Source organism: Crocodylus porosus, unplaced genomic scaffold (genome assembly GCF_001723895.1).
Source record: "Crocodylus porosus isolate Cpor-Errol unplaced genomic scaffold, CroPor_comp1, whole genome shotgun sequence".
NCBI lineage: Eukaryota > Metazoa > Chordata > Crocodylia > Crocodylidae > Crocodylus > Crocodylus porosus.
In genome coordinates this window covers 841023-866310 of record NW_017728934.1, presented here as the reverse complement: position 1 = coordinate 866310, position 25288 = coordinate 841023, and the positions used below count along the sequence as shown (strand labels likewise).

Below are 25288 nucleotides of genomic sequence, written 5' to 3'. Positions count from 1 at the left end.
GCCGGGGCCGGGCGCGGACCGCTCCGCTGGTGTGGTGACGCAGGGCCCCGCTGTGATGTCGGGCTGACGCCCCTGGCCGCGGGCCTCATTCCGCGGGGCGCCCCGTGACATCACCCCGCGGGGCAGGTGACGGCAGAGGAGCCCCGGGATGACGTCGTGAGAGCGCGGGTTGAGCACGGGCTCCACCTGCTGGGCGAGGAGCCGCACTGAAGTGGCCACTTTGGCCGAAGCAGGGGTTTGGGTTTGGGTTTGGGTTTGGGTTAGGGGGGACCTTCCTGGTTTAAAAAACCCCAAAAACTAGCCCTGTCCTTCCCCAAGTGCTGCTCTGATCCCCTCTCCCCTGCTGCTCTGCTTTCTGCGCCCTGCCCTGCCTGCCCCATGAACCTCCTCTATCTGCGAAGATCGTGGGCTACGGACTGACTCATGAATGTAAAGCTGCCACCTTCTATGCACACCTTGCCTGGAAGTGGCACGCTTGCACGACTGGGGTGTCCCAGGCTAAGGAGACGCAGCCAGATGAGCTGCAAAGCTTCCTTGCGGTCTCTTCGCTGCGGCGGGCTTTGCTGGTGCGGACCAGGACTCTGTCTTCTTTCCTGGCTTGGTGCAAGGGAGAGAAGAGGCTGCCTGGAGGGGGACGGGTGGTGAGGACTGGGGGAGCGGGGATGACTGCCAAGGATCATCGAGCTGGCTTGCTTTTGAACTGAATGGAGCTTGCCGCTCTTGTCCTGCTGAAATCTTGCTAAGTGTAGGAACAGGACTATTCCCTGCCAGTGCTTGTAGTGAGCAGAGCCGGTCATATGCTTGGCTGGTTTTCTTAAGAGAAGTGCACCAGATTTGGCTCCGTGCGCTTCCTTGCAGCCAGCTGATAACGTGCATCAGCTGCAGGCTTGTCCGACAAAAGGAAGGAAACTTAAATGTCCTTGTTCTAATACTGAAGAGCATCCAGCTCGGTGTCCTTAGCGCTCGGTAGCTTCCGCCATCATGTGATGGTGTTGGAAAGACAAGGCATCGAGTCTCTAAACATCTAGTTGTGCCAAATCGCTGCCTGAGGAGCTGCCACTAGTGTCGAAATCGGTGGGAGGTACACAGTGTTCGGCACCTAGGGATTGGGCGCTTGTATGGCTCGGTTCTGCCTGTCTGGAGGGGAGGAGGAATCTTGTTTGCTTTTATAAGCATCAAGTTCAAACTTGTCCTAAGCCCTAGTTACCTGCCAGTGCTTGTTTGGACATGCTGAAACTTGCCTGACTCACCATGATGTCATTCCCTGAAGCTGTTCACAAGGGTGTGAGCGGCCGGGAGATATGAAGTTTCAGTTCTATTTTTAATCTGAACTTCTCCAGTTGGGGCTGAAAGGCAGGAACAGGATGGGTTGGATCAATACGCTAGTGGCAATTGGACCACTAATGGTCAAGGGTGAAGATGTGCAAGCTGGATGTGCCCTTTGGACGTGGGCCTGTGTAAACTCCCAGGGTACTTGGGATTGAATAACGTGGGAAGCTTGTGGCTCTTTTGTGACGGGGGTGTAAGGGTTGCAGAGCTGGCCACAGACCCTTTTGCTTAGAGATTTGACTTGAGCTCTTTCTGGTCATGGACATGTACTTGGTATGTGTTCTTTAGCATGTCTGATTCCCGTGGTAAGTAATGCGTATAACCCAGGGGTGGGCAAAACGTGGCCTGGGGGCTGGATGCAACCCACCAGGCAATTCTATCCAGCCTGTGGGGCCCCTGAAAAAAACAACAAAAAAAAACTTGGAAAACTAATATTAATCTGCCCTGGGCTGCCTGTCATGCAGCCCTCAATGGCTTGCCAAAACTCAGCAAACTGCCCTCCCTCAAAAATAGTTGCCTGCCCCTGGTGTAACCAAATACTTGGCACACCTTTCCATCAAGCCTATGAGAATAATCTCAAGGTCTCGCTGTGCCAGATGCTGTATGTACAGATAATTCTTGCCCTCAGGCAAAAGAGTCTCCTTGAGCACCTGCAGGCTGCAAAGGGAGGCCATTAACCCCATGCATGCCCATAGGAAGGGAAAGGGGAAAATTATACCCCTGTGGCAGAGCTGCTGCTTTGACTTCCCCTGAAGTCCAGGTCCTGTTTCTGGATTATAAGGCTGGTTCCTCATTGCCACTATCTGCACATGGAGGTTTTGTCAGTAGTTGCCCAACAGCTTATTACAGATAAACAGGTTAACAACGTGGAAAAGCTTGCAGCTTGTCCTCTGCAGCTTGCTTCAAAGCTTCCTTGCCACTGAGGTCTGGTTCTTGAGTTTAAGAAATCCTGCTAAAGTTTCCTGTTGCCTCATCTGCTGACAAAAGTCTTGTATGAATTTTGAGATTCAATTCTGGATTTTTATGATCTCAATTTTGAGGGAGGCCGGAAGCTGTGTTCAATCACTGCTCAGTCAGTCCATGGGACTTAATTCCCAGGCCCCTTCCACTGGCTGGGATGGGGGCAACTCCGTGCCTCCTGTTGGAATAAGGCAGGGGTGGCTGATGAGACTGGCTCATGCTACACTTCTGGCGAATAACTCGGTGTTGGTCTAACTGACTACACTTGTCTGAAAACGGGGCTTGCAGCCAAGACCTTTAGCATTCTCCCAGGTGAGCACCAGGAGTACCTCTTGCTTCTGGGAGACTTGGCCTTCACGGGGACCAGGTACTCTCCTATGGATTATATTAGCAGGTAGCCAAGCACGGGGAGCTCAAGGCAGCCCCCAGCCCCTTGGAACAAGGAGGCAGTAACTGTGGTCCATCTGTATGATGTTGCTTTCTGCTGTAACAGCACTCCTTCCTTTTCCTTCAGCTGGGAACATGCCTCTGTCACAGAGCAACCTCCGGCAGACCCCCTGCAGCAGGAAGATCTGCAGAAACCTCTTTGGCCCAGTGGATCATGAGCAGCTCCAGAGCGACTTTCAGGACTCGATGAGGAAAAGCCTGGAAGAAGCCCAGCACAAGTGGAATTTTGACTTTGAAACTGAAACGCCGCTGGAAGGTGCCTTCCAGTGGGAGAGGGTCCTGTTCCCAGACGTGTCTTCCGAGTACCTCTGCAGCCACTCCAAAGTCTCTGGAGAGGAGAGTTGGACCACTTCCACCCTCAAGACTCCCACAAAAGATCTCCTTAATCGGCCATTCTCGGGTGAAACCATACAACAGGGCTCTGAGGCTAATCGGGCCAGCTCTCCAAGGCGTGTGAAACGCACACAGACTACCATTAAAGGTAAGGCCGTGATGCTTGTGATTTTTGAATAAGAGTACCCCACTGAGTATCCTGCAAGGGGTGTGTCAATGGCCACAGTTGGCGTTACTTATTTCACACTTTCTGAGTTGCGGGAGCTGGAGCAAAGTTCATGACCACTCAGGAGTCTTCCCCAGGCAGAGCAGCAGCTCTGGATCAACTTGCCTGCCCTGTGGGAAAGAGCAGCCAGTGGGGGCTGCTGAAGGAAATGGGTTTAGCTCCCTTCCCTCCCATGAAGCAGCTCCATCCTTGCATGAGAATCCAGGAATGCAGGAGGGCCCTGCTCCCCTTGGTTTCAGGCAAGCAGTGGGATGACTCTTCCCTCCCTGCAGTACCTGAGAAAGGGAAGAGGGTTAGAAACCCCTAGAGCAGTCCCTTCCTCAAGGTGGGAGTGGGAGCATGGGAAGGCGAGATGCCCCTACTGCTTTCCCTCTTGGTGAAGTTGGGGAAGAGAACAAGACAGCCCTAATGTGGCACAAAGGACTAATACTGGGATGGGTTTCTGCAGCAGGGGTCAAAATGATCTTGATCCAAATGTCCCACAACACCTGTCATGTAGGTGTGCAGGGAGATGGTCAGTCTTGCCTGGCCAAAACCATGGCTCTTAGATTCTGGGGTCAGCCCCTTGAGGGAAATGTGACCTCTTCAATTTCCTATTGCTGCAGCACAGGACACTCCAAGAGCCAGACCTTGCTCCCAGTGCTGCCCTCTTGCCCAGTGAAGCTGTACCTCCCCTGGACATCCTGCTCTACACGGTTGAGATCTTCCTGATGACTTGAAGCAGGACTCCTGCTCACCCTTGCTGTACTTCAATTCAGACACTTGCTCCTAATGTTTCTCTAGGTGACTTTTATTTGATGAGACTGAGACTTGAAACTGCATCAAATGAGAATTAATACAATAGTCTCCACTTTTTTTCTCCCCTGTAGATTTCTACAGTTCAAAGCGGAAGATCTCATCCAGCAAGCCAAATCCCTGAGCTCAGAATAAACGCTACTGTCTGTGCCTTTGTCTTGGGCACCATCACTGGGATCTGTTTTTTTTCCCCCAACTAACATTTAATGGAGCTGTGTTGCCCTCTGAAAAGCCTCCTCCGTAAAAGAACATGGAGGAGTTGCCTTTCATGTTGGACTGAATCTGTGGGGACTTTCCTGAAGCTGCCCATGGGCCTTGGCTTCCATCCTCTCTCTGTACTGTATAAGCTTCTTCCTTGATCTGTGTGTTTAAGTGGTATAGTGTTTATAGTGCCCTATTTATGATTTAGTTCTGGGTACCTAGTGACCCACCCATGTGCAATGTGTATTGTAACTAGACTTGGACTATGCTTGGTTAAGTTCTTGGGACTGTGGAAAAGAGGGGATGACAGAGGCTGAAGAGTGGGCCCCAGAGGCTGGTGTGATGGTATAAGGAGTGCAGCAAAGGGTACAAGGGACAGATGAAAGTATTCCCACCTAGAACGTGAGTCTCAAGCTCCTGGAACCACCTTCTTCCCTCTCCTCCTGCCCACTTCCTTGAGCCCAGGATGCAAAAAGAAGGTGGAGAGGGATCTTCATCTTTAGGTAGCTGTACCTCACTTTAAAAGGAGCAACAGCTTCTAGCTCATGGGATCAACTTTAGAGCCATTTATTTGTGTCTCCTCATTAAGCCTCACTGCTGTGGAGCAGCTTCACATGCATTGAACTTGCACTGGAAGGAGAAAGCCATGCATGCACTGTGTCTGCCTTGGTGGCAGTGTGTCAGTCCAGTGGAGGTTACCGCTCTTAGAAGGAAAAGAATAGTCTGTTGAGGAGGAAAGAGAGGCCATGGGCTATGCAGCAAACACCACTGCTGCACTGACTTGCTGATCTGAAATCAGTTTGGGGTGGAGCATCATGGGGAAGAGACTCCTAGCATCTCCCCTGTAACTCAGGTCGGGTGCTGTTCCTCATTCAGACTACTTCCACACCGAACTGAACTTAACAAGAGAATTATCATGTAGCTCTAAAGTGTGTCTTGTTTCTGTATTAGTGGCAAGTGTTTTGTGAGTTGTGCAGGAAGCCTGGACAGGGGTGGAGGAGTCCACTTGGCAGGCAGCACCAAGCATGCTGGTCCATCTTGCCTTTTAACAGGCTAATGTACTGCTTTGGTCTTTCCACACTTGTATGAGATCAGAATGGGCCCTGAAGGCTTGCTTTTCATAATTTCCTCCCCCTCTCCCCCACACACTAATGTTACATCTAAGTGGCTTCTAGCACAGGCTGACCCAGAACATGCTCTACAGAGGATATAGTTTCCCAGTAGCTAGGCTGGACTTCCATAATAGAAGCAGAGCAACTCCTCCAGTGGAAAGCAGGGTGATGTTGTGGCTTGCTGTAGCACAACCACTTGGCTTTAGCTGGTCTAACTGGAACTGGGAAAAAAAAATCCAGTTTATGCTACTGGGTATCTTCAGGTGTTGGACAGGACCATCTGTGCATATGCTTTTGTTAGAGATTTGGTCTGAAGCCTTGTCAGAAATCCTGAGATACTTTTATCTCATCCTACTGACCTTGGACTGCTGAACATAGACAAAGCAAGCCCCTGCCTTGGATGGACTCAGTCTTGTCCACTTCTCATCTTTAATGCACTTTGGTGTCAGAGTAATGCTGGCAAACTCTTAGCACTAATAGGATCTTATTTACGAATAAATTGCAAAATCAACTAGAAAAGATGGTTTAAAATATAACTTATGAATTAAAAACATCTTGGTGTATAACTGAAACTGTTTCATGTCTTCTGTTGAACATAAGCTTCCACGCCTTTATTAGTGGAAGTAATGCATTTTTATTTCTGGATTTCCACATGCCCTTAACACCTGGGTTTCTTGCTCTGCTACGCATTCTGTTGCTACTTTACCCTATACATCATTAACCCAATCCCCAAATGGAATGGGCACTGCCCTTTCAGGGGAGGGTTGCAAAGAAAATGTGTTTAGAGATGGGAGGGATTCTTATTGGAAGCTGCATTGTGCCACTCTCTGAGTATACTGCAGCCATGTCACACTTGCACCCCCACTTTCCTCCCCCCAACTCAGTCTTCCATGGCTGACTTGGTTGCACACATCTGGAGGCTGCAAGATGACACTTAGATGCAGGCAATTTTTGCCTTATCTGGCCACAGAAAGTGCTCTATAGCCGTGACCAAACACAAGTGTATGGTTGCAGACTGCTTCAAAAATGGCCGATCAGAAACCTCACCCCCTCATTGCGTGAGTGTTTCAAAACCGAGCTTCTTCTATAACTTGTGTCTGTGCAGCCTGCCAACCTCTCACGGTTTTGAGAATGGAGCAGGGGAAAAGGAAACAGAGGGAGTTCAGTCTGGGTTTTTTTCAGCTGGTGCTGGAGGGTGGGACAGGTGTCCTGGAGCCCCCCTGAGGTGGGGACCCCTTAGAAGAGCTCCCTCTGCTCCCTTCCCCCTCCCATTCTGAACACAGCACAGGCTGGGGGTGGGGGGCATTGCTAGGGGAAGCAGCCTGCAGCCTGGCAGCTAGATTCCCCTCCCCCTGGAATCAGGAGTGAGTTTCTGTTTGGTCTGGGGGGGAATGTTGTAACTCCCACAAAGGGTTTTCAGTTACAGTGGAGAGCTGCACTTCCGTCTGCACCCTTATTTCTCTGGAGCAAAACCCTCTGACCACTCGTGTCCTTTCACACAAGTGGATCTGCTTTTGCAGCCCTTACATTCATGTAAATCAACATAGGTTGGGGCAGCATAGACCAACCTCTTTGACAAGTGTGCTACATGATGGCCTTGCCCCTTCCTTGGTTGCCAGTCTCATCCCGTTTGTCTAGTCTTCTGCTCTGCTTTCTGCTACCTGACTCCCTATGCCACACACTGTGCCACTGGGGGGTTGCTTGGCCCCCCTTGCATTAGGGCGCAGACAGGACCACCACTTAGAACAGTTTAAACTGGAACTGGGCCAACCTACAAGCCTATTTAAATGGCTACAGCTACCAGGAATGGTTCAGAAGTACACCTGGAAAATCAAGTAATATACTTTTTTAACTGGCTCACTTGTTAGGTGTGAATGCCCCATGTTCTAGGACCCTGCTCTGGTTGGTCCTCCAGGCATGTCCATCCCATACTGCATTGTTCCTTTTGGGCGCCCCGCTCCCCTTGACACTCCGCGGCAATTACCTGCTGTGGTACCCAGCTCTGGTACCCCAATCCCTCTGTTTCTCTTGCTTGTTCACTAACAACCAGCTGTGTCCTCACTCCCTACTGGACTCCAGTCCCCCGTGCCTTCCCCAGCTCCAAGGAACCCAACAGCCTGGATCTAAGCATTCTTCTCCTTTCCCCCCAGAGCAGTGAAGCACACTACAAGCTTCAGTCATTTGTGGGCTATTCAAGTTTATTGAACTCACATTTAGGAGAGACTAGAACACAGAAGTGAAAAGGCCCCCAACCCAAGGCCACCCATCCCCTAGGACCCCCAAAGCCATAGGTGCAAGCACTTCCCACACTCACTGGCTGAGAAGCATGCTGGCTCTTACCCCCCTGGTGTTGGGAGTCGCAGCACTTCACACACTGTGAATGGGTTCCCAATCAGGGCCATTTGGGAATGGTTCAGTTGTTAGATGTGACTTGTGGAGCTATGCTGGACTGCAGCTGACTTACCCATCAAGTCCCTTTCTCTGCTGCTCTAAAATAGCTTGGGCCTTTTCACCCAAGAAATGCTGTGGTGCTTTCCCTAGCTTCCAAGGGAGTAAAGGACCAAGTCTTGCATCTCCTGAGCCAGGAGCCTTGCCTTTGTTAATCTAGACCTCTATGCCTCCCTGGAGGTGTTAACACCCTGCAGATATTTCCAGTGTTATTGTGCTATCCCTTTGCTGCGGCTGAGCCAAGCTCTACAGATTTAGCCTTTCTAATCTTGCTTCTTATGTCAATCTGGCCAACCCCTCCAGTGATGGCCGCTCCCCTGCAATCCCCTCCAGTCTGCCAGTAGGAGAAGGAGATGGAGCAAGTAAACAGGTCACCGATGAACCGCTCTGGAAATCTGTGCTGCTCTCAAGATGATGAGCTGGGCACAGTTCTAGGGTTGCTCAGAGAGCAATGCACAAACACAAAGCAGCAGGATGAAACAAAAGGAGAACCTGTGTGTGTGTGGTGTGTGTGCAAAGCATAAAAGACCCTGCCTCTCCTACCACCAAATAGCCCAGTAATTGGGGTGCATGTGCATGGACAGTGTAAAAATGAGGTCTAAATCTTTCCTCGGGCAAGTGCCCTCACTTCTAGGGTGTAGGTCAGGGGCGGGCAATTATTTTGGGTGCAGGGCTGCTTACTGAGTTTTGGCAAGCCATCAAAGGCCACACGACAGGCAGCCAGGGGCAGATAAATATTAATTTTCTAAATTTTTTACGGGCCCCATGGGCAGGATAGAATAGCCTAGTGGGCCATATGTGGCCTGCGGGCTGCATTTTGCCCACCCCGGTGTAGATTGTAGCAGTGTTCATCTAAGGACATAGGCAGACAAGGTTATTTGGGTGGATATAATATCTTATTAAACCAACTCAAATAGTTAGAAAAACTCTCATCCTGAAATGACTTTGCTGGGTCCAGGCAGTCCACCCAGGAGCAGAAGTTCCCAGGGGAAAACTCCATCAAAACACTAAATCTCTGTGAACCAATGTAGTTCAGGTGAAAGATCATTTAGGGTGGCTGTCAGGGAAGTATCTAAACAGTGGTTTGGGAAGTGTTGTTTGTCCTTCCCCACCAGCATCAGTGTTTATACACTTCACCACGGCATACTGAGGAGACATGCAAATAGAAACAGAGGACTGAAGTTGCATCGGTTCCCCGCTGTTTCATGCGTTTCAGTCACCATCACTGATCACACGCTTGCTTTGGTAGGGCCAAAAAGCACCTTGCAGCTGCTGCTAGAATGCGCTTCAAAGAAATGGGGGCTCTGTGGACCATGAGCCCTGCCTGCCCTGTCATATTAATGGGATCACCTCCCAAATCCTGTAGCCTTCTATGAACAATACCAAGAGAGGGCTTCTTATTCTGGAAGCAAGGAACAAGATCAAACTCCTCCTCTATTCACTTTCCCTACTCTGTGTTGCCCTCACACTAGTAAATCAGCCCCTCCCAAATGCACTTGCCTTGAGTTCTGCTAATAGCTGTAAAGCCACAATACTTGTGACAGCTGTCCTGATGTTAAACTCCCCGCAGCTGATTGTTAGCCCATAGTAACACACAAGTGCTTGCCAAACAGGTTTTACTTCAAAACACAGGCCCAGGGGGGTTGACAGTATCAGCCTTCCTGTAATTCTAAGTGAGCTTGGCTTTGATTTCCTAAATGGGGAGGCAGATAGGATCTGTTTGCAGGGATGTAGAATGTTCTCGGGGATATTTGCACTCACCCCCCATGATGCACCTGCAGGGAGCAGGCAAGTGTAACCAGAGCTGATCTCAGCTTTGGTGAGCAAGGATCAATGCTGGGCACCTCTCTCCAGGTAATGAATAACTCTACTCGGTACCCAAATCCCTGGTGAAATCTAGGAGGCCATTTTGACATGCTGTATCTAATGGGGCTTTGGCAGTGAGGAGAACCAAAGCAGAAAGAAAGCAACAAGTCCAGGTGCATTGTCCCCTTGCGATAAATACAATAACTAAACAACCCAAGAGTGAATACCGAGTGAGATTTCTAAAAGTTGGATGAATAACAGAGTGGGCATTTCAAAGGGGCAGGAGGGAATGATGCCCTGAGTTTGGAGTGCCTGAATCCTTTAGGTTCCTTTGCGATGTCCATCCAAAATGTGCAAACTGAGACTGAACCAAAACTCAAGATCCAAAGAAATGGGAGGCTTGCAGGAGTTCAAAACTCTGGATCTAGATCAGAATTACGCAGACAGGTCTCTGTGCCATGGGGGTGTTATTAGCATGGGAGGCTAAGGGCATTGACACTCGTGTTGTTTACATAGCTTCCAAAGGCATCTGTGCCTGTTTAAAATATGTCACTGGACCAAAGAGCTTATCACCAATGGACCCGATGGTTACAAGTCCAGTAGCTTGTTCTGAGGGAGGAGGTGGATTCTTAATTGGTCCTCATAGCAGCTGGGACTTGTCCATGTGCCTCGCTATTTTACAGCGATGGTGTCCCTTTAAATATTGTTTTCACAAGTTAAGGTTACAAGGCAGCATCTGAGAACAGGAAATGCTGGGAGGCAGGTCTCACTCGACCGCGGAAAACTGAGTTAAGCAAGAAAGACAGTGACGACTCAGGCCTCAGTTGGGCGGATAACTTGTAACGGCAATATCCCTCCTCTGCATTCTTACTGCACTAACTTCCCTGAGAGCTTGGGAACCCTCTCACACAACAAGCAGGTGCCCTGCGCTCCGGAAAGGCTGAAACCCTCCCTGAAGCACTACTAGAAGGTAAGGCAGATGGGCTGCTCTTTTATTCCTGAGGCTGGCTTAGCCTGGGACCTGCTGCAGACACCTGAGCATCAGGGTTACTGCTATGCTTCCAGGTGAAGAAACAGCTCCTTTTTGCTCCTTCAGAATCGTTTGACTCCTGGCTTTGTATAATCATCAGGGCTGGATTTGCAGCAGAAGCAGAAATGCTTTGATGCTGATATTTAAGGGGGTTGTGCAGGTGGCTGTGATCTGCATGAACTGTTGTGAGTACAAGGCCATGTAGAATCAAGGAGACTCCAGCCTGTTCATCTCAGCTGGGTGGGATCCTTCAGCTGGACCCACTGGCTCTGCTCTGTGATGAGCCGAGCCACAAGGCCATCCTGCTCTTGGTACAGGATGCACCAGTAAGATTGGACTGGGGGATGGGCAGTGTCCCAGACTTCCTATTATCCCATGTGGTCACCTTATGCTTAAGCCAATGGGTTGAGTCAGAGCAGAAATATGATGGGGACCCAAGGCTTCTACTTGGGTTATCTTTATTTTGAAGCCCAGTGGAGGCTTCAAATGGTCTGCTTGCTGGCTTCCTGCGTAGGCTGGATCCTTATCAGCACCTCTTGTAACCGTTGCTAACCTTACAGCACACTGTAGTGAACTCTGCTTACTCATCAGCCCTCTCACCCCCGCAAACAGTGTCATGGCTAATCTTTGTAGTTCATATCGAAATGCCATTTGTTTAAATGGAATAGAAAAGAGTCTCATGCCATGTGTGGTGGCAAGAGGGGCCAGTGGTGAGGGTGCTGGCCTGCACTTAAGAGGAGGAGTTCATAGATTTCATAGACATTAGGGCTGGAAGGGACCTCGGGAGATCATCGAGTCCAGCCCCCTGCCCAAAGGGCAGGAAGTCAGCTGGGGTCATAGGATCCCAGCAAGATAAGCATCCAATTTACTCTTGAAGGTGTTCAATGTAGGTGCTTGAACCACCCCCGCTGGCAGGCTGTTCCAGACCTTGGGGGCTCGGACAGTAAAGAAATTCTTCCTTATGTCCAGCCTGAAACGGTCTTGCAGGAGTTTGTGACCGTTCGACCTCGTCATCCCTTGGGGCGCTCTGGTGAACAGACGTTCCCCCAGATCCTGGTGGTCACCCCGATAAACTCCCTGCTCTGCAAGAGACTCCCTGTGTGACCTCATGCTTATGTATTTTTTGCAATGAAAAGTTATTGGATGAAAAGCAGGCACAGTGTGTTGGGAGTAGGACCAGAACCCAGGACTCTCCCTTCCCAGCTGAGAGCTCTTATCACAGGGCTGCAGAGACAGTTTCTTCTTACTGTTGCCCTCCCTCTGGCCCTGTGAACCTTGCATTCTTGGCTGCAGAGTGGAGGAGTGGAGGCAGTCCCCAAGCAGAGTAGGCCACAGCTGGTGGCTAGGGTGCTCTCAGGAGTGGGGTAAGGGAAGATGTGGCTTTGAAGCCCCCAAGGGTGAGTAGGGCATTGAACACAGGGCAAATGTTCTGGCCAGGGGGCTGTTATACAACAGGAGTTGCTGTATAATAGGAATTATACAGTAGGAAAGCACCGTCTCATCATCACCTCCTCCCGTATTAAAAAGGCTGCATGTACCCACACAAAAACCCCAGGCATTGAGTTTGGAAGGTGTTTTGTACTATGAACCCCCAGGGGCCTCACCCAAGACTACAGGCAATGCCAGGGGAGAGGTTGGTTTTCAGACACCCCCCTTCTTTCAGCAACTCTTGTTGGCTGGTTTGGGTATCTCCCTGCTCTCCATACTGGTTGTAGTGAATGCCACTCCCAGGGTTTCTAACTTTGCCCAGTCACTGACTAGGAGTTTTGTTGTCTGGCACAAGTTTGTGAATTTACACCCCCACCACTGGGATCTTGGCCCCTTTGCTGATCCAGCCCTTCGCTTCTCTGCTTCTCAGTGCCCCAGCTGCAGCATCAGGATAAGAGCCATGCCCTGCTGCACGGGGGTGTGGTGAGGACACGCATTAAAGACCCAGTGGTGCTCTGAGCTTGCAGGGAAGGGAGCCGGAGGACCTGGGAGAGACGAGTAGACAGAGCTGGGGCTTACTGTGAAATGCAGGTGTAAGACTGCAGACTGGAGCCTCAAAGGGATTCTCTTCGTGCTTTTTACCAGCAGCACCTAAAAGCCCCTATCTGGGATGACTCCAAACTTTGCAGCCTGTTGGGAAGGATTTAAAAAGTGCTATAAATAAAAACCAGCAAAAATTAGCGGATCTGCTAAAGGGCTTAGTAAGAAGCCTGGTTTGCTTTTACACTGAAATCTCAACCTGCTCCTCTGATAGCCTATGGCTGGGTCAGGGCTCTGCACCAGACTTGATCCTAGCTGCTGCCAGGAGAACCCCAAATTCACTGATACCTGATGATTTATAACATATATCCTACCCTAGCCTATCATTTTCTTTTCCTGGAGTGAACTTTCAAAACCAAAAGCAGAGACTGTAGCTAATCCTAGGACTCCAGGAACTGAGGCTTTAAGAAAAATGCCAAATATTCCAAGTTGGGTGGTAGAATTGTAAGAGTAGTACAGTGAAACCCACATGGCCTTTGGCTTCAGTTCCCCAAATTTGAGTTTGCTGCTATCCTAGGGGGCTGAGTTTCCTTTGAAAAGGAAAGTCAAAGCTGATCCAGGAGGCTGATCTGCTGCTGCCATTCACAGGATCTTTTTTTAAATGTTGTGTCTGGGGCCAAATCAGTTCCAAATTCTATTGATTGAGCACACTTCAATTGTTCAAGTCTGTGCGGTGCTACCACCAGCAAGTGTCCTACTGAAGCCTCAGGCTTCAGATACTCCAAAATCCATGGCAGGCATCCTACATGCAGGCCCCAAACCCAGAGGTATTGGCATTCAGATGCTCCCTCATCTTGCTTGCCCTGTGCCAAAAGGCTGAAGGAGCAAGTTAGAGAGAAAGCTGGAGAGCAATCCCCCACCATCATAAATTGTGTAGCCGAGATCCTCCCATTGGGAAGCCTTAGACTCTTGCCCAGGTGCCCATCTGCAGTGCAAGGGAGTAGGGACAGGTCTCTACTCTCAAACTATACCAAGTCATTCAAGCCTGAGAAGAAGGGGATCTCCCTTGCCAGGTAAGTAAAGCCACCAGGGATGAAAATCATGATCATGGTATCTCCTTTACCAGATCTCTCTCCCCCGCCCCATCACAGGTCAGGCGCTCAGAATGAGTAAGGCATTTTACACTGCAGTGGCACTGTCCCTGTCCTGCTGAATTCAGCCTCAGACACCATCTATAAAGGAAGAGCAGAAGTAAGACCATGAGCATTCCCAGGACCTGCCTTTCCTGCCCTTAGCATAAGGGATAAGGGAACAAAACGGGCTTTAAACATTTTGTGCGTCTTGTAATCTGCAACGATGCCAAGTAAGCTAGAGTTACCCCAAGACTACTTTAACCTATGCTCTGCCTCCGAGGATCTTCCTTCGTGAGCCCTGGGAAGAAAAGACTAGCTCTAATGTGGTGCCTGCAACCCACCTCCTGATGGCAGAAGCTAGCAGCAAGTCTAGTACAGAGCCCTTACCCCAGCCTGCCACTGCTTCCTGTACAGCATGGTCTGCTGCCGGAGTGGGTATAAATGCAAACCGGACCTCTTGTTCAGACCTTTAGTGATTCAAATCCAGGACGCTGATCTGCTGCCATTCACCGTATCTGTCAGGTGCTTTTGCTTGAGGCTTGACTCTTGGTATCTGCAATGCTGCTTCCGCTCATTCAAACCCAAGCTCCCCTCCCAGTTCAAACCCTCAGTACACCTGGCTTAACTCCTTTACTTGTGGCTATTAACACCCGGTGTTTTGAAAAAAAATGCCAGAGAGTGGCTTTGGTTTGGGCAGAGGGATCAATTTTGGGATGCTTTTCTCTCCCTCTGTGTTGGCTGAGCAGCAGGATGGTGTCGGGGCCAAGCCACTGGGCCTGAGGAGTAGGAGGTCCATCTCTAATTCTCTTGGCTCTTATGTGAATTCCCTATGTAGCCACAGGCAGCTCCTTTAGGTGTCAGTTTGTCAGCTGCAGGGATGTAGCCATGTGCCCAGCAGGGGCTAGGAATAGTGAAACTGTCTGTACCTCCTCAGTGTGACAGGCCTGTGACCCAGAGAACTAATCCAGTTAAAAGCCTATTACTTAGATACACTGAGGGGAGGAAGGAGAGCATGGTGCCCTCTTATTTCCCTCTTCAAAGGGCTGAGCCGTATGTTCAAAGGCTATGGAGCGGAAGAGGACTCCAGCCAAAGGCAGGCGGCTGGGTTCCAGCCGACGGAAGCAACTAAGAGACATGAGTGACCAGGCAAAGGAATCCTCGATCCTAGAGGAGGAGCCGGTGGCGTCCGAAATAATGGAAAAGGTCCGGGATTTCTTCCAGGAATGCGACAAGGACCAGAAAGGATTCATCGCACGTGCCGACATGCAGGTAAATAGCAGGCTGAAGCATTGCCCTGGGTGAGCTGAATTCTGCCTCCTAGAACCAAGGGCTGGGACTTGACAAAAGCACTAGACCTGGGGACAGATCATGGGAATGGCACTCAGGAGACCTGTGATCCTGCTCCTCAGTCTGCCCCTTGTCTCCTGTGTGACCATGGGGAAGTCACAGCTCACTGTGCCTCGGTTTCATGCTTTGTAAAATGGGAAAATGCTATTCACTTCCCTTCATCAACCACACTGAGATCTAGGGCTGACAAGTGCTATTTCATGGCTAAGTACTATAACTGTATTTGCAAATAGATGAATATGAAGCTAGTCGGCCTCTAAGGTCTGAAGCTCAGAAGAGCTCTGCCCCATTCACCCCACAGCATCAAGCCCGTGCTCTGAAAATTGCCCAATGAAAAGCCAAACCAAACATGTCATGAGCAAAAGTGGGTGGGCTGGCTTGTGGTCAGCTCATGGGGCTGCCTGTGACTCACCACATGGTTCTGATAAATCACGTTGTTTCCTGCCTCAGTTTTCCCCTCTGTAAAACAGGTCTGAACATTCTTCTCTGCTCCCTAGAGGTGAATCATAGATTTCTAGGGTCGGGAGGGACTTATTAGATCATCGAGTCCACATTAATAGATACCTGGCATGGATGTTTGTAGACTAGGGCAAAATCACAAATCACAGGTTGCTATTAAGTTTTGGATCTGATCCTGCCAAGTCTCTGGAGTAGACGATTTTCAGCATAGTGAGTTGGGAAGGACTTGGTAGTCCCAGCAGGGTGTTTGGAGGTAGGAGTAGGTGGATAGGATCTCTGTGCATCTGATTCTCCTTTCAGCATTGCAAATCAAGAGTGTTGTTTTGTATTATGCTGCCTGTGTTTGAGGCATTGTAGATCCTGTACGGGGTCTCTCTGCACCACAACCAGGGAAAGGCTCAGTATGGGCAAATTCACCGTGCCACAAAAGTGGGCTATGCTTCTGAGAAGCAGAGTGAATTAGTTCCATGCTGCTGCAGCTAGACCGACCAGTACACAGTGGCTAGGGTACATCTACAGTGCAGATGCCTGAAGCTCAGACCTACCCCTAAGAAAGACTGACCGCCCACAATGAACAAGGGGAAACAGGCACAAAGCAGTGACGTGCCCTGTCCAAGGTCCCCTGGGGGCAGAAACAGAAGCAAAACCCAGGTTGTCTGAGACCCAGTTGCTGCTTCTGTAGAAATGAGAGGAGTCGCATCACTTGTATTGTGTGAAGATGGGATCAGGTGCAAGAAATACAACAGATTAGGGCAAAGTTGGGGCAAGTTACCCTTGTTGCTTAAGCAAAGTGTCTTCCTGGTGGGTGAACAGTTCCTTTCCCCTCTCCTCCAACTACTGCAAGGGGTTAGTCACACTCAGACATTTGCATTGTTTCTAGAACCTGAAGATGAGGGATCTCCCATGCAGCGCCGAGGAGCTGGAGTTCATCTTCGATACTCTCGATACTGATAAGAATGGATCTCTAACAACAGAGGAATTCACCACGGGGCTGCGTAGGTGCCACTTTGCTGCCTTCAAGGAGTCAGTGTTGCCACTGAATAAACGCAGCAGTTGCGGTAGAGCCCCAGTGAGGAAGGGGGCATCCCAACATTTATAGCACAATGAAGGCTTGTGTGGTGATTTCAGAGTATGTGCAAACACATGGCCATCTCTCCTGATCTTTCAGCCCAGAGAAGAGTGTGGATTCATTCACTGTAGCAGGGCAATGCTTGCTGCATGGTTTGATTAGTCCACTGAGAATATCTGCCACTTCCACTTCTCTTTTTTCAGAAAAACTGGCTTTTCCCTTAGCACAGCCCTCCAACTCTGCCATATGGCCTGAATGGCCCACAGGCTGCCTCATGTGCCCAGGCTGCTGCACAGCCTTCTTCCTGCTCCAGGTGCTTGACATGCTCCAGGTGGCTGGACTACCTGGCATTGTCCACCTGCTGCCCAGGTATCTGTAATGCCCAGCGTGGCTTACCCACCCAGGCTCCTGTCTCTCCAAACTGCACCATTTCCAATAATAAACTCCAGTCCAGCTGTGAGTGCGATAGGAAGCCAGGGGTTGTTCCTCAGGCTGGTTCCTCCCTCTCTCGCACGGGGAAGGTAGCATGGACATTCTAGTTTATCAAACATTTGCTTGTCCAGTTCCTTCCTAGCACCCTCCTGGAATGACATTCTGGATGCTTAGCCCCAGGCTTCTAAAGAGAGGTGTTGAGTATCCAGAAAATCAAATAGCTGCATGTGCTCAGAGAGCCTAAAAACCACTTTATTTGGGTGTGTATTTGTATCAGAGTCTAACATTGAGCCCCCAACTTAGAAAATCTTGGCCTGGGACTTTACTGTTCTGTACCACCAGGCCACTGAAGTATCTTTGTTTATGTAATGGCAGGGCAGTTCCTGAGCTCACAGACTGCAACCAGAGAGCATCGGAGGAGGAAAACAGCTTCCCGGAGGGTGCACATGATGTCTGCTGACCTGTCTCTGGAAGATGTGGATAGTGAGGAAAGGAAATGCTTCACAGACTTCATGGACCAACTGGATGCAGAGAACATCTTTGAAGAGTAAAAGCCCATCAACCATGTTTTCATGTAGTGCCCGGTGATTGGCACCCATGCAAGCCTGGGTTGGGGTTGTGAATCTATATGGGACATCCAGGCCAAGACCTATCCCCCATACAGGCCACCAGGAGCAAGATGGTAGGGAGCAAAGGAATAGCTTTAAGACGCCTTTGCCCCATGCTTCCTATGCCTGCTCCAAGGGCAGGGGCACAGGAGTTGCGAGTCAAGTTATGCTTGCCTGCAGTCTTATTGGTGGCCCTTTCTTTGAGAGGGAGCTTTTTAGTCATCAGGCATGAGTTGCTGTTCCTTGAGCTAAAGAATGGCTGTTAGCACTGGGGCTGTGGCAAACTCAAGGGTCTTTCCTGGTCCACCTCCTAGAGGGTTGGCTGGTCGTGGAGCTAGCCACCTGCCTTGCAAAGAAATCCTTGCTGAACGGCAAGCCTCCTTCTAACATGGTGCTCTGAAATGCTTCCATTCCCTTCCATTCCCAGGCTCTAGACCAGTGGTCTCCAAAGTGGGGTGCGGGAAAAAAATATTAGAACTTCTATTTATATAAACGTACATATATTGGGGGTGTGCGCTCAAAAATGTTTTACCGATAGGGGTGCATGATCAAAAGTTTGGAGACCACTGCCCTAGACTATCACTAGGGCCCACTAAAAGCTTTTTGATAAAACACTTTCCACTCCAAAACATCTCCTCAACCACCACCTTTGTTCCATACAAAAAGCCTGACATTTTACTTTTCCCCTTTTTTTCAACTGTACAAAAATTTGTGTTTCCTTTCAGTCAATGTTGGATACATTCAGGACAAACTTTGAATGAGACCAATGATTTTCCTTTTTTTATTTTTAATTGGCAGAAAATAATTTCCCCCACTTTTTTTTTTTTTTTTTTCTCAATGAGTCCTAACACCCCTACCCCCACTCCCAGCTCATTGTCCCTCTCTACAAACCCAGAATTACTTGAAAAGCCCTTTCATTCATGTTCCTACAGACTCACTGGCATTCAGACTGCTATGGGGAAGGTCTCAAGCCCTGCAGAGACTCTCTGGAACAACAAGTATTCTCAGAGAGCTTTTCCCCGAGTCTAACCAGTAACGAGACCAGATGGCAAGGATCCTCCCTTCCACTGCAAACAGATGGAAGTAGGCCACTGGAATCTGCAAGCTGCTCACCTGAATACATCCATATCTCTCTCTCCAGCCAGTCGGAGATTTGGAAGCTGTGGGTGAAACTGCGTCAGGATGAGCCGCACTTGGTGGGCAACTTGGAGGAGTTCCTGGCCAAGATGACAAATCGGATTAAGGAAGTAAAGAGTGAAAAGGCAACCCTGGAGCTGACCTTAACCAAGTGAGTTACACTGCAGGACTGGGCTGGGGATCTCACAAACCTAGCCCTACAGAAGGGAGATGAGTGAAAAATAGGAATGATGGAGAAGGACCTAAGGGAGGCTTTCATCATTTCCATCTGTAGGGCAATGGGTGGCTTAGGGGGTTGCTTAACAGCTGGAAGCATTTGATGTCCATGTTACATGATCTGATCCAGCCCAGTTCAAACCAAATGTCACCAAGGTCTCTGTTGGCCCAGAGGAATTGCAGGGAGGGGTCCACATCACAAAACCACCACTGCAGAAGGGTGGTCACAGCAGTGAGATGCAGGGCTCAGAGCATAAGCCAACCTCCACTGACTGGAGGGACTCCAAATGAGTTAGATGTGTGCCAGATCAGGCCCAGTATCATGAGCCCAGCACCACCCTTGCTTCTGTGAATGGCCTGGGCAGGTCAGGTCATATGCGGAGCAGAAACTTGTCTAGCTGCTGCCTGCTCTGTTGGGGGAGAAGCCTCTCCAGGGCTATCAATCAGTCTCCTTTCCCCAGCATTATCTGTGGTCAAAGGGCTCAGTCTGGTGCGATTAGACCCATGCTCAAGCTGTCCCTCCTTTTGCTGTGCCAGACAAGTCGCTGAACGCAACAGGGAGGTGCAGCATCTGTATGAAGAAATGGAACAGCAAATCCACCAGGAGAAGCAGCAGCTGCAACATGAGGTGGGTTCAAGTCCCATGCATATCTGATCACCTCCAACTCCCATGTGTGGTAGGGTGCTCACGTGAGGGGAGAGAGGCGGTTCTCCTTTCCCAGGCAGGAAGGCTTCGTTTGGACCCAGAACTCGCTGCCTCTCTGACCTCTGGGAGGTGGGCTGGGAAGAACTGTAAAGAGCCACAGAGGAGCTGGGCCTGCAGGGTGGGACATGGGGAGCTTGGCAGCTTTGCTTCTGCCTGGTGTTCAGCCAGGGGAAAGGAGCAAGCAAACAGAAGTACAGGAGCCACCCAGGTGCAAATGAGCAACAGGAAGTCGCTAGCTCTGCAGCTGTTTATCTCTGGACCCCACACTTCCTGGTCATTCACAGTGATGGCCTATGTGACACAGGGCCAAAAAGGGACCTCACGGGGGTGTCTCACCCTCTCCCATGCTAAGGCAGGATCAAGTCTTCCTAGACCATCTCCAACTGAAGTCTGTTAATCTGTGCTTGAAAATCTCCTTCTCAAATAGCTTGTTTCAGTGACTGGTACCTAGCAGCTCTAACCCTAGTCATCTTCATTTCAGATCCAGCCAGTTCTTTCTTGCCCTACCCCTGGTGCACATGGAGGACAATTGATCACCATCTTCTTCACAATGTCTTGTACACATATGAATGTCCATTTTACTCCTAGCAGGAAGGATGGGATTTTTCCCCTCTCAGTTTTGTTGTTCCATATCCACCTTCACATTCTGCCTGGTCTATTAGGGCTTCCTCAGGGTTCATATTACACACAGGCTCTTGGGGGTCTGCGGCTGTGGCAGCTGGAAGGAGCCACTGCTGCTGCCTGAGCTGGTCAGAAAGGTACGGGGTTGGCTGGGGGCTTCTCATCATAGCAGAGTCGCTGGCACCGCTGTTTGAGTGCTTGGATCAGGTCCCGGAGGACTGGAAAAGGGCCAACGTGGTCCCTATTTTCAAGAAGGGGAGGAAGGAGGACTTGAGTAATAATAGGCCAGTCAACCTCACCTCCATCCTTGGAAAAGTCTTTGAAAAGATTAAGGATCATATTTGTGTGAGTCTACCAGGGGGAAAAAAAAAATGCAGCAGAGCAACCAGATTGGATTTGTAGCAGGTAGATCATGCCTGAGTAATCTGGTTTCATTTTATGACCAGGTTACAAAATGCTCAGATGCAGGAATAGAGGTGGATGTCATTTACTTGGATTTTAGGAAGGCCTTCGATATGGTATATCATCCCATTCTCATAAATAAATTAAGAGGCTGTGACTTAGATGATTACACAGTCCGGTTGGTGGCAAATTGGCTTGGGGGTCACACCCAGAGAGTGGTAGCAGACGGATTGGTACAGACCTGAAAGGATGGGGGTAGTGGGGTCCCACAGGGCTCAGTCCTTGGACCTGTACTCTTCAATGTCTTCATCAGTGACTTGGATGTGGGTGTGAAGTGCACTTTATCCAAGCTTGCGGATGATACGAAATTGTGGGGGGAAGTGCACACTCCAGAGGGTAGGGAATGATTGCAGGCAGACCTGGACAGTTTGGAAAAGTGGGCAGAACACAATAGGATGCAGTACAAGGACAGGTGCAGAGTGCTGCACCTAAGGCGTAAAAATATCCATCACACCTACTGGTTGGGAAGTGACCCTCTCAGCAGCACAGAAGTGGAAAGGGATCTAAGTTATAGTGGACTCCAAGATGAACGTGAGTCATCAGTGTGATGAAATCATCAGCAAAGCTAACCGCACTCTATCGTGCATCAGCAGATGCATGACAAATAGATCCAAGGAGGTGATACTTCTCCTCTATGCAGCATTGGTCAGACCGCAGTTGGAGTACAGGCAGTCTTCAGACTTTTGACACAATTGGTTCCTGAAAACCACATCTTAAGTCAAAACATTGTAATTCAGAACCAATTTTCTCATAAGAAACAATGTTATAAAGGGGGATTGGTTCTGGAACCAAGGCCCAATATCCTATTTTCACCAAAAATACCCTAGAATTTTGTAGTTGATCAATTATAAATGAGTAATATAGCTACATTAATGCATTTATATTGTAAATAGCAATCATATTGATTTGGAAGGACTTCTTTGAGGTGACTTTGCTGGACTTTTTGAAAGGCTCTTGGTTGGACTTTTTGAAGGGTTCGTGGCTAGACTCTTTTTGGGAGTCTCAGCTGCAGGTTTTTCTGGAGTCTCATCTGTTTTCTTAAAGAAAGTGTCCAAGGAAGTTTGGACAAATGTTCTCCAGGGAGATGAGCGACGCAGCAAACTTGTTTGCTGGCGTGGTGTTGCATCAGATCAAGCATTGTAAAGTCAAAACTGATGTCATAAAGTTGAAACAGGGTGTCAACGTATAAATGTTGTAAGTGCGAAATGCCGTAACTCGAAACACTGTAAGTCGAGGACTGCCTGTAGTGTGTCCAGTTTTGGGTGCCATACTTTAAGAAGGACGTAGATAAACTTGAGAGGGTCCAGAGGAGGGCTGCTTGCATGGTTATGGGTTTCCCCTATGAGGAGAGACTGAGGGACCTGGACCTCTTCAGCCTCTGCGAGAGAAGGCTGCGAGGTGATCTTGTGGCCGCCTACAAATTCATTAGGGGGGGTGCAGCAAGGGATCGGAGATGCTCTGTTCATCAGGGTGCCTCTTGGGGTAACAAGGAACAATGGTTACAAACTGACAGAGAGCAGATTTAGGTTAGACATCAGGAAAAACTTCTTCACGGTAAGGGTGGCCAAAATTTGGAATGGGCTTCCAAGGGAGGTGGTTCTCCCCTGTACCTTGGGGGTCTTTAAGTGAAGGCTGGATAGGCACCTGGCTGGGGCATCTGACCCCAGCGCTCTTTCCTGCCCAGGCAGGGGGTCGGACTCAGTGATCTGTTGAGGTCCCTTCTGACCCTAGTATCTACGAATCTCTCTCTTATGGGGGCGCTCTTATCTCTTATGGGGGAGGCTCAACCTTCTCCAAGCCCCCCCTGTATTTTCAACCCTGGGCTTCCCTGGCTACTTGCCCTTTAAGGTCTGAATGCATTCCCTGATGTATCATCTTCCCCTCTCATCCAAGTCCCAGAAATGCTTCTTCACCCAGCTGGTATAAAAAGCCACCTTTGAATCTTGATCCATGTAGGGCTTGGATAAGGGATCAATTAAATAATCCTGGCAGAACCATCCATACTCCATGTTCCAGGTCTGACCTCTAAATCTAGGATGCCCTTGCCTTTGCTGTCTTCCCTACCATAAGTTTTCTCCTTCACTCCCTTCCTTTTTCACTTAGATTTACAGACTTTTTTGGAAAAAAATATACATACACACACAATATCCCACATAAGCATTCCTACACACACCTTAAAAACACATACCTGTTCCCCCTTCTGTCTACCCCAGTAGCTGTGCCTGAATTCATAGCAGAGGGGAAGCTATTTATAAAGTGAACTTGTCAGATCATGGTCATTAGTTAGGGAAAATATGCACATTTTGCTGTCACAGTGAGTAAGCAAGTTCAACATAGAGTTGAAGGAAGTGGTGGGATTCAATTTTTTGGTTACTTGTGTGCATGCACACACTTACCTATGACCATAAATGTAATTTTTGTCAATGTTTCTCTGTCACCTGGGTTCTGGGAAGTGGGAAGAAAACTTGGGATTTCTAGACCGGGGCTGATTTCTTCTTGGAGAAAAAATGAGAACATACAGACTCAGGCCAGGCCTCCTTGGTCTGCTTGACACACAGGATACCCATGGATTTCATTCACCCAGGCCAGAGATAGTACACGCAAGGCCAAAGCTTCCTCAGCTGATTGTATCCCAGCAGTGCCCATTGTGGACACCTGAGATTGGAGTCCACTGTACAAGGCATTGTATGAACTTATAATAAACAGTCACAGGAAAGTAGAGCTGGAAAGGATCTCCCAACATCATCTAATTTGGGCCTCTGCTCAAGGTAGGAGCATCCCTGACTAAACCAGCCCAGTCAAGTGTCTGTCTAACCTGCTCTTGAAAACTTCCAAGGATGGACACTCCACAATTTCTCTAGGTAGCCTGTTCCTATATATCAATAAGCACACACATGCAATTAAAATGTTACGACAATAAACAAGCAAAGCAAATGATACTTAAATAAACAAATGACAGAAAATTTCAGAACAATAATCTGATTTTACCCTGCCTTTTAAACCTAATAATGCAGCTCCTACTCAGCGTAGGAGATTAGAAAGCAATTTCTGCCTCTGTCCTTCCTGCCAGGGCTCCCTGCAACTTCTCCCATCATCCTGCTTCACTCACCCAGCTGGCTGAGGGCCTAAAATCATTCCCTACGCTCAAAAAAAACTAAAGGCAAACACTTGATCTGGTGGCAAGACTTACATATGGTTTCTTATCTGGCCATTTACATACAATATCCATTGCATTCTTAAGGAGCTTATACTATGCATATAACTTCCTGCCCCCAGGGGTGTAATTGTTTACCAGTGACTGAGAAATCTTTCCTGCTCCAATGATGACCAGGAAACATTTGCAGCCTTTCAGACATAAGGATGACTAATCCAATATCCTGAAGATACTGTCTCTCACTTAATTTCTCCACTGTGAGAAATGTCCTTACCCGAATAGCCTGTTCTCAAGTGTTATTGTTACAGGTCTGTATTTAAATATAAATTCAATGCTGTCTAGAAGGGCCTGGCTCGAGTGCCAGATATCACGTCCACAAGTTCTATTTAACTGGCCGTTAAACATACCCATGTCGGATGCTTATTCTTACCAAAGACTTCTCTCAAGTGTGAATAGGTCAGGAACACTTAAGTGAAACACTGCCCAACTAAATAATCTTGGCCAAAATATGAAACAAAAAAATTACATTCACATCAAATACCACAATTCATACCGACATAATAATGATAATGGTAAATACAGCTTGAGGCTACCTATACATAGAGACTACACACGCTGTATCAATAAAACCAACTCAAGAAAACACATATGATATTCGATAAACCTCTCAAAATATTGCAAGTTTGTGACGACATGCTTCTGGTTCAGAAAGCTTTCAGGCTACCCATACTAGCAGGAAAAAGGAAGTGATATTATCTCCTCACCAGTGACCAAAGAGGTTAAGTGACTTGCACAAGATCAAATAGGCAGGGCCAGGACTCAATCCCAGGGGGTCTAGCTGTCCAATCAAGTTCTTTGTCTGCAGGACCATCCCTTCTCTTCTCTTTCATGAAGGCAATTTGTTTTCAGGGCCCCAGCTCAAGCCAGTTTTTTTCTCAGTCCTTTGCACCAGCAGGTGTGCTGTACCTGTCTTTGGATTAGGGCTGGCATGCCAGTCAATTGACCAACCAAATATTGTTAATTGACTGCATGTTTTTTGACTGGTCAAAGATTATAGCAATTTTATTTTAAAAAACTACATTTTTAGAGTTTTCGTGACAGAAATATGATTTTCGTTGTTTTTTGACACTTTTCCTAATGGAAAATGTGTTCTTTTTCTGTTGTTATTCAAACCTATTGGCAATTTTTTACAATTTTTGACTGATATTTCACTGGTCAATTGACTGAACTTTATATGACCAGTCAAATACCCAACCCTACTCTGGACATACTCTGTTCCTATTGCTAGT

General features: G+C 48.6%; 2 protein-coding genes and 1 long non-coding RNA gene across 4 annotated transcripts in view; 2 read left to right on the top strand and 1 right to left on the bottom strand.

Annotated features, from left to right (window-relative positions):
• LOC109317514 overlaps positions 1 to 25288 on the bottom strand; it is a 61926-nt gene that overhangs the window by 13886 nt on the left and 22752 nt on the right. Inside the window, exon 1 of one of the 2 annotated variants that reach the window (XR_002103057.1) lies at positions 456 to 1678. The exons of the other annotated variant lie outside the window; for it this stretch is intronic. This is a non-coding gene — a long non-coding RNA (uncharacterized LOC109317514). Of the gene's footprint in view, positions 1 to 455; positions 1679 to 25288 lie in introns of those variants that run through there. 2 annotated transcript variants of the gene reach the window in all.
• Positions 2753 to 5975, top strand: CDKN1A (cyclin dependent kinase inhibitor 1A). Its single transcript, XM_019546230.1, has 2 exons — positions 2753 to 3217; positions 4165 to 5975. Exons 1-2 carry the CDS (start codon positions 2758 to 2760, stop codon positions 4212 to 4214), a joined length of 510 nt encoding a protein of 169 aa, XP_019401775.1. The 5' UTR covers positions 2753 to 2757; the 3' UTR covers positions 4215 to 5975.
• RAB44 (RAB44, member RAS oncogene family) overlaps positions 8717 to 25288 on the top strand; it is a 36478-nt gene continuing 19906 nt past the window's right edge. Inside the window, exons 1-6 of the mRNA XM_019546229.1 lie at positions 8717 to 10627; positions 14830 to 15057; positions 16475 to 16589; positions 17471 to 17642; positions 18845 to 18991; positions 19594 to 19684. Coding sequence (XP_019401774.1) covers positions 14854 to 15057; positions 16475 to 16589; positions 17471 to 17642; positions 18845 to 18991; positions 19594 to 19684 — 729 coding nt within the window. The 5' untranslated portion in view covers positions 8717 to 10627; positions 14830 to 14853. The remainder of the gene's footprint in view (positions 10628 to 14829; positions 15058 to 16474; positions 16590 to 17470; positions 17643 to 18844; positions 18992 to 19593; positions 19685 to 25288) is intronic.